The 9045-nt window shown below is 39.9% G+C and overlaps 1 protein-coding gene across 1 annotated transcript; it reads left to right on the forward strand.

Moving 5' to 3' along the window:
• The first annotated feature begins 3664 nt into the window (after positions 1–3664).
• LOC137604052 (high-affinity choline transporter 1-like) lies at positions 3665–8941 on the forward strand. Its single transcript, XM_068327982.1, has 8 exons — positions 3665–3848; positions 4212–4328; positions 4502–4657; positions 4751–4899; positions 6316–6459; positions 6707–6860; positions 7904–8121; positions 8453–8941. Exons 1-8 carry the CDS (start codon positions 3665–3667, stop codon positions 8939–8941), a joined length of 1611 nt encoding a protein of 536 aa, XP_068184083.1.
• The last annotated feature ends 104 nt before the right edge of the window (positions 8942–9045 follow it).

Below are 9045 nucleotides of genomic sequence, written 5' to 3' on the forward strand. Positions count from 1 at the left end.
ATGAATTTGACTGCACATCAAAATAATGGCCTTTGATGTTCTTGCAGCATGGTAGACATGCAGAACTGACTCACCAAACTATGGGACACCTACCTGAAGAGTTTTAGATACATTCAAAGGGATTAAAGGGTAAAACAGAAATGACAGAGAATACCCCCTTGTGGGGCACCAGTGTTGCTGACCAGACTATATATACTGTTGTCTAGGGTTCAGGTGGTCAACAATCCAGGACACTAATGGATGGTCTATCTGCATAGCCATGAACTTCTTACCCAGAGGAGTCAGCTGGATGAGAAGTCAAACCCTGAGTGTCACAATTCTCACTACCTTGTCCAGGCGACTGTAAACGTGGTTCAGGAGGTAGACGATGGATCAGGACTGGAGAACAGAACTGTTGATTGTTTCTTTTGATGTGAAATTTTGCCAATTGTTTTTTAAGGGAACAACATCCAGAATGAAGTAGCCAACTTTTAGTCAAACAGTGTGAGACTAGTCTGCGAATATAAATACTCTCTGCCGCACGCTTCATGCCACCTGGTTTCACCAAATACACATTAAAACAGAGAGACTCTGTCACCTTCTTTCTATCAGTTTTCCTGCAGATACTTCATCCACATAGAACTCAATGGTTCACAGGTCTGACTAATAGTAATAGGATAGTTTGCGTCCATTGTAGGATTCAGACAGCCTGATCAAAACAACCTCTATCCACTTCCTGCGGGCTTTAAGAAAGAGAAACCAAAAGGCTACGGTATCCCTGTCACAGACTCACTCTTGCAGGAAATGCCCTAACATTTAAGGGATGTGTGTTTGGATCCCTAGATTGGTGTTTGAAAAGTCTCGTTTTTTACGGGTGGAGCTTTACGTGTTTGTACAGAATCCTTCACATGAACACACGTGTTTGACCTGTCACTTACCCTTCGTTCCAACATCTCAATAATGACAGGGATAGGAAAGGAACACCTGTACTCATTTCTAACCAATTATTATTTCTGTCTAACATGAAGTTATGCGGTGAGTTCAGCCTCTCAGATATTTCTGCCACACACACATTTGAACTACTGTATTGTCCAACTGCCCAAGAGGAAGAAGCAGACTATCCACCTTGATTTTTCTTTTTTTATTCGGTACCACTGGTTCTTTGTCTCTCCTGTTGAATGAAAAGCCATGATATTGGGCCAGTCTGATTGACATCTGGCTTAAAGTATCCAAGCAGCTTTCCAAACAATTATGAAAAGCTCCAGAATACAAAGTATGTCCAATGTATGTTTAATGAACACAAGTTGAAAACGTGATGAAAACATTCAACATTTGAATCACAAACATACATGTGTCAAATTTTATGAATGAATAACATTTCATTTTGCATATCTGCATACATTTAAGGAGCCTCCTCACTGGCAGCTTGGCTTTATAAAATATTGCTTTTTTTATTTATATTAGTAGTTCTATTACATATTAGTTTTGTTTTATCGTCAGTAAAATTTATATGTTCAGTGCAAATTCCCACGTGAAAATTGACCTTTTTCTTTCCAACAAAATGCTTCAAGGTTTATTTTGATTACATTTGTTATTGATTTTATTTGCCCTCGACAGAATAAGGAGCTTCCTGTTCAGCAAACATGTGACTTCCTGGATAGTGAGCTGATGTTTCTTTAAAAGCATCGATGTGACTTCTGAACTCCGTAGAAGCAAGAAAAGAATCTGGAGACATTTAAAGAAAGAAAAGAAGCAGCAAGATTCCGACTCTGAGCATTCAAGCAGGACAGAGGTTTGCATTTCACTTTTAATCTGACTTTATTTTAGTTTAGTTTGGTATAGTGTAATGTCACTCAGATATTTTAATCCTCCAGTGTTGGCATAGAATGATGATATCTGGAGTCATTGTCACTAAAGGAGGCTATTACTGTAATTATTATATATCTTAGTACTATTATCATTAGCACGGTAGTAAGCTTTCAATCAACCCATTCCTTTCCTATTGCAGTCTATCTCTGTCCTTATTTATTCATTCATTTCTGTATTTATTGTTTGACACTGATCTGATGCTTCATCTGCAGAAACTATTTTTCATAAAGGGCTATTGCATTGAGAGAGAGGAAAAAAGAAAAACAAATAAAATAAATGAAAAAGGACACAAAGGTGTGATACAAGTTTAGATTAGTAAATGTCTTACACGAGCAGTCAAAAGTAAACACCTGGAGCGCTTTTCAGATGAGGATATCTTTATATATTTGTTACATTTACCTATAGTTTATTATGTTGAGACTTCTCAGACATTAAAAGTTTTCAACCAGTTCATCCATTGAATTTTGACAGAGCAGAACTATCCTTACATTCTTCCTATGAATAAGGTTTTTTAACATCATGGATAGTCAAAACTAGACGTTGACCTTGACAGTGTTCTCCACAAGAATATAATGATCACCTTCACCTCTTTCAGCAGACAGTGTTTATACAAGAATTAACCAGTTTGTTACAGACACTTTAACAGTTGTACATGGTATTATATTGTCAAAAGATATCAACATGCTCTTTAAAGTCTCAAAGTTAATGTTATCCCATGTTATCACAAATACATGTTTGTTTTGTTCATTAGTGCGTGTTTCTGACATCAATGATGTTGATTTTTTTGAGTGTTCCATGAAATACTTGACGTGTCCAAAATAGTAGAGCTCCACTATTGAAGTGACTCTGTTGTACTGATCTTTGGTGTAGACTTTGGTCCGTCTTTATTGATCGTATTTCACCAACTCCTCTGCACTCCTGATCACCATTGTTTTCATCTGGTCTGGAGAAAGCCCCTTTGTTCTGATGAAGATCCTGCAGGTGTTGGTCCAGGTGTTGGTCCAGGTGTTGGTCCAGGTGTTGGTCCAGGTGTTGGTCCAGGTGTTGGTCCAGGTGTTGGTCCAGGTGTTGGTCCAGGTGTTGGTCCAGGTGTTGGTCCAGGTGTTGGTCCAGGTGTTGGTCCAGGTGTTGTCCATCAGCCCATTCTTCTTCAGTTGTCGAGCTTCTTTAGCGATATCAGCATTCTTTTTAGTGACATTCTCATTAATGTAGACATTTTTTTCTTTTCAGTTTGAAGCCTTGAGCAATCTTGTGTTTACGATTCTGGAACATTATCAGAACTACAGGTGGTCTCCTACCTCCAGGTGGTGATGGGTAACATGTCTCAATCTGGTCAAGATCTATAGTTATCTCCAGATCCCTTAGTTGAGACCTCTTTTAGCTTTTCTTCCAACTTTTTATCAAAGTCGCTCTTTAACTCTTTCATAGAAAAGACCATCTGGTCTAAAGTATCCTCCGATTTTCCTCTTCCTCTTGTCATTTTACAGAGAGTCAGTGAGAGTCAGTCTGGGTATGAGTTAGAGAGATAGAGACAACAGGAGACAGAAGAAAGACGTTTGCTCCTGTCGAGAGCCGGAAGTGGTTTTACATTAAGTGTGTGATTCCTATTGAATAAATGAAACATGGAAAACATGCACAGATTAATTGTTTGATACTTTCCTAGTAAATATGAAACCCATTTTTACACAGAAGAAACCGTGTTTTACTTTTTAGGTCATGTTAATTGGTGACGAACCAGTTTGTAGTCTGTAATTTCATTTTCTGTAATCATATACTCTGACTTCAGCAGGTAGTGAAGACATCCAACCAGTCCGTCATGGCTGTTAACGTCCCAGGAGTGATAGTGATGGTGGTTTTCTACCTGCTGGTTCTTGGGACTGGAATCTGGGCTTCTTTCAAGTCCAAAAGGAAACAGAAGGAAACTGGAGCCACTGGAATGGAGATGATCCTGCTGGGAAACAGGAGCATCAACTGGGTGGTGGGGATCTTCACCATGACAGGTGAGGATAAGTTTCAGAATATTACAGAGAGGTGAAACAAACTGAAAATAATATAAATATAAACTTGCAATCAATTTATGAAAACTGATTACTGAAAAATGAAGTTTAAGATGTGAAGAAAGTACAGTCAAAGTTTAGATTGTTCAAAAATCTTTCATAGCACTAAAGCAGAAGAAAGTAGTGTGGTAGCAGTAATATAATCAGCATTAGTATCATAGCTACAGTAAAGAAAGCTCATATAAAACGAATCTCTTAGAGAAGAGGAAGAAGATGAGGAGAAATTAAAGTTCATATATAGTCTAGAAGGAAACATACTGGATGCTAAATGAAGCTTAACAAGGATCCACTCTTCCATTCATGCAGCTACATGGGTTGGAGGAGGCTTCCTTATGGGCACGACTGAGATGACCTATTTGCCCTCCAAGGGACTCATCTGGACAATAGTGGTGTTAACAGGACACAGCTTATCTTTTATGATTGGTAAGACTTCACGTAACATCTGAAAGGATGCCATTGTCTGAATGTTTAAAACAAATTATCCAATAAGAACAGGAACTACTGTACTTTAGAGGATTTGGGCGACACGATAATGCAGCTATTACAAAACTATTCTTGTGTACAGTACTCTTCCTGTTGTATCATTTCAAATGAAGGTGGTCTTGTCTTTGCTGGACCAATGAGAGAAAGAAGATTTGTGACGATGCTGGAACCTTTCCAAATCAAGTATGGAAAAGTAGTAACAGCCATACTAGGCGTGGTTTCCATGTTAATTGATCTGACCTGGGTGCCGGGAACACTTTTTGGTTTGGGTAACTAATACATACATATTAATCTATTACCTTTAAGTTTCATATACTGTACATCACACAAATACTGGGTGTAATTTTTAATATGTTTAACAGGAGGAACCATGAGTGTGGTTCTGGATTTGCCGTTCTCTGTTTGTGTCTGGATCTCTGCTGCCGTTGCCATTATCTACACCCTGATGGGAGGTCTCTACTCTGTGGCCTACACAGATGTTATACAACTGGTCCTAGTATTTATTGGCATGGTGAGTTTGTTAACTGACTCTGAGGATTTTTAATGTGGGTGGTCTTGGTGTGCTGCTGAAATAGATTAAAGGGATCCATAGAACTCATGGGTCAATCAATTATTCAATCAATCAATCAGCTTTTATTTATGAAATGCTTAATCACATCCGCAGACATTTCAAAGCACTTTTACAGAGAGAGAAACCCAACAGAACTATCCAGAGCAAACATAAGGAACAGTGGCAGGGAAAAACTACCTCATTGAGGAAGAAACTCTGGGCAGGACCCAGATCGGTTGGGTGGAAAAGAAGTATAATGACGATAAGGACAGGGTAAGAGAAAGAGAGACATAGACAGAGTGGCAGATAGACCAGATAGTAAGTGTCTTTATGGCTAAATTTAGGCAATTTGATGCAGGCGCTGAGGTGGCGATGAGAAAGTCAGGCTGTGTTCACCGACGCCTGGGTTGTTGTCTTCTATACATGTAGCTGGTTAATTAAAAGCACAATTACTGCTGCATGGATGACTGCATGGTGGCATGGAGGAAGAAAAGAAGCAGGACTCCAGTTGATGGTTAGATGAGGGGTGATACTGGTGGGATTAGAGGAGCAAATCCTGGATGGACAGATGAGGGGTGAACCCGAGAAAACCTGTGAGGACATAGAGCACAGAGACTCCAGGGAACTAGTCGAGTTAGTAAAGTTGTGAATGGAGACTTGGAGAGAGAAGGTCAGAGAGAAGAAGGAGAGAAGGCACAGTGACTCTTGATGTCTGTGTAGGTTCTCAGTCATGGTTATCCAAAAGCTGGAAGCAGTATCCCAGGTGAAAAGGAAGGGGTCAGTCGTATACAGAACTGAGTGTTCCAAGATTTTACTGAGGAAAAGACAGTTGGAGATCTGACAGTGGTTATCAATGTCCTTAGCCTTGATGATCAGTTTGGTCACAAGAAAAGGCATGTAATGGGTGAGGCAGCACTGAAGACATGGACAATGATCACCACTAAGTTTCTTTATTACACAAATATTTTAACTGGATCATCTTAATGCGGACATTTAGCAATATATATTTTAATCCCAAAGCTCAAAATTCAAATTCTTCAGTTGTGCAGACCGAGGCCGTCATGTCCTCACTTACATCTACAACTTTTGCTCTGGATTCTTGAATTATTACAACTGTTGCAGCAACGCAATGAGTCCACTTCAGGTTGACCTGTTGAACCAACACCATGTGTAAATATGTCATGATGGCAGTATTTTTGGGTTAGAAAGCACAAAATATGGAGTTTTTATTGAAAACTAAGGATAAGGAAACAGTTCTAGACATATGTACAAGAGAAACGGCACTGGTTCTTTATTTTTAGGGTCCCAGTTTTGAGAAAACAGGGATGATTCCTTTAAATGTATGCTTCCATTTAGATTTTTTATTTGTCTCTACAGTGGATCTGTGTTCCCTTTATCTTGTTGAACCCCTCCACCTTAGACATCAGTCAGACGCTGATGAACAACACCTTACATCCTCCCTGGATTGGACAGCCGGAGAAGAAAAAGATCTGGATCATGATCGATGACTTCATAGTATTTGTAAGGAAGACTTTCATAAATATCATAATATAAATATCATAAATATCAGTGTAAGTCATTAGTGAAGTTAACTGACCTACACTGTAACTGGAAAGACAGTTTGAAGGCAGTGTCTCTTATGTTTAACATAATGTATAAAATGTTAGAAATGAATGATCTATAGTGTGACTAGTTAATGAGTTTTAGGGCTGACAGTGGAGTTTTTATTTGACAATAATGGCAGCATACCAACTGGTTTAATTCAAAGGCTTTGGGGAGTGTGGGATATCAATGCTTCCACCAGAGGACATTGTCGGCTTCTTCAGCATCTACAGCCAAGCGGTCATGCATTGTTGCTGCCTTTTTGATCTTCATATTTGGCATACCTCCTGTACTGATTGGGGCGGCTGATGCTTCCACAGGTAATTAGGATGTATACAAAGATTGCTTACTAAACCTTTGGTGCCAATCAGAGTGAGAAAGAAAAAAACTCAAAGGACACAAGCAGTAAACTACAAAGAAATAATCTGACATCAGAACAACAGAAGAAACATGTTTCTCAAAGCAGGACTTTATTGATAAAGCAGTCAATACAGAATTTTTGCTTTCAATTTTACAGTAAATAGGTATCTGACTGAGATTCGAGCTGTTAGTAAACCTGGTGCAATACAACAATAACTTGGGGATAAGTGAAACACTTGATAACAGCCATCATTTTAACTACAGAAGCTACTTAAATGAACAAATTTGTATTTGATGCAGAAGTAGAGCTCAGAATGAAGGTATCGCCATTGTTTTCAAATGTAAAAGTACCTTTGTCCCGCTTCGTAGCCCAGGAGGGGAAGGTGGTGACATCTCAAACCAAAGACCAGAGTATGACCAGAGTATACTCAACCGTTCAGACAGCCACACAATAATAAGAACACCACCAACGCCAACATGACTGAAAATGAAGTTCTATTGGTCAAAGACTGATTTGAACAACTAGAAGAAAGAAATAGAACCGATGACCATCCTCTTCTAGGTTAGCTCTGGAGGAGCTTCACCATACTCAGGTTTCTGAACAGTATGGATCACAATATTACCAACAATATGATCCACGATTTTACCAACAAACGTCCACGTGTACCATGTGTTCACACTGACAGGTGGCCACTGATATTAAACTTCGCGATAGATCAGTTGCTGGATTTATTGTGTCTGAATGTTGCCTACAAATATCTGTAGAAGATTCTCATATCGCAGGGAAAGGGGAAAAAAGGAAAATCGAGAATCAATAGTATCAAGAAACACAAGATCACAGATGCCACAGAGTGTCAGCCCTGCTGGTAATTATCATATCAATATAATGAGTGAAGTTTTTTGCTCAAAGACTGTTGAAAGTGAAGTGGAAATAGTGAGTGGAGCTCAATCTTGGTCAGATGATCAATTCTCAGTTTCTCCTTCTTTTGTATCCCTTCCTGAGACTGGAACCAGACCATCTATGGTTCACCATCTCCATACGAACGAGGGGAGGCAGGTATGGCTCTGCCCATCGCCCTGCAGCACCTCACCCCACCCTTCGTCTCCATTTTTGCAATTGGATGTGTGGCTGCTGCCGTGATGTCATCAGCTGACTCGTCTTTGCTTTCTGCAGCTTCTGTCTTTGCCTGCAGTATTTATAAGATGGTCCTCAGGCCTCAGGTAGGAAAATGTACTTTAACACAAAAATTGATTCAGGTGTTCTTTTCATCTATCCCTCCTTTCTTCGTAGTTACTATGAATGTCAAATCTCAGTGGCATCTCAGTACATTTGTCGCAGCCACTTATCTATCAACCTAGGCTTTTATTTGGATTTTTAGCATTGGATACATTGTTGCTGTCTCTGTGACATTTGTGTTGAAACGATAGAGCTAGAGTCCAAACATATACTATTGTAATGAAATGGCATGATGATGAAACAACGCCGCTTGGAGAGTGAACAAATTCAGTAGTCGGGTTCAGGCATTCACTGCTTCATCTTCTTCCTCTCCAGGCCTCAGACAAGGAGACTCTATGGGTAATGCGTGCTTCTGTGGTGGCTGTGGGTGTGATTGGTTCATCACTCACCAACGTGAGCAGCTCTCTAATATTCTGGTTCCTTGGTGTTCAAATGGCCTATGTCATTATTTTCACCCAACTCGTCTGTGTCCTCTTCTTCAACATCTCCAACAGCTATGGAGCCATTATGGGTATATTAATTGGAGTGGTGATAACAGTACTCAGTGGAGACCAAATAGTAGGGTTAGAACCAGTCCTACATTTCCCAGGATGCACTCTGGAGGATGGTGTTTATGTCCAGTACGCTCCAGTTAAGACCATCTCCATGCTGTCTTCCATTGCTGCCATCTTGTTGTTCTCCTACCTGGCTTCTGTCCTCTTCAACAAAGGTGTTCTACCTGAGAAGTGGGATGTGTTCAAAGTGAAAGCCCAGCACTCACCAGTACCACTCTCACCAGTAGGTGGCGCCATGGCCATGAAATGAGAAAGCGGAAAATGACAGCTCAGCTCCAAGTTAAAACTGATGTCTTCCTTGCTCGACGGGCCCCAGTAATCATGTATTTTATCATATCAGAATGAGACAGCCCA

This window comes from Antennarius striatus, chromosome 11 (genome assembly GCF_040054535.1).
Source record: "Antennarius striatus isolate MH-2024 chromosome 11, ASM4005453v1, whole genome shotgun sequence".
NCBI lineage: Eukaryota > Metazoa > Chordata > Actinopteri > Lophiiformes > Antennariidae > Antennarius > Antennarius striatus.

Bases quoted from the DNA above. Each gene is read 5' to 3' on its own strand.
- LOC137604052 (XM_068327982.1), top strand. From the start codon at position 3,665: ATGGCTGTTAACGTCCCAGGAGTGATAGTGATGGTGGTTTTCTACCTG. The intron at 4,900-6,315 runs GTGAGTTTGTTA...TTGTCTCTACAG, and splicing joins TCCTAGTATTTATTGGCATG to TGGATCTGTGTTCCCTTTAT. The intron at 6,861-7,903 runs GTAATTAGGATG...TCCCTTCCTGAG, and splicing joins GGCGGCTGATGCTTCCACAG to ACTGGAACCAGACCATCTAT.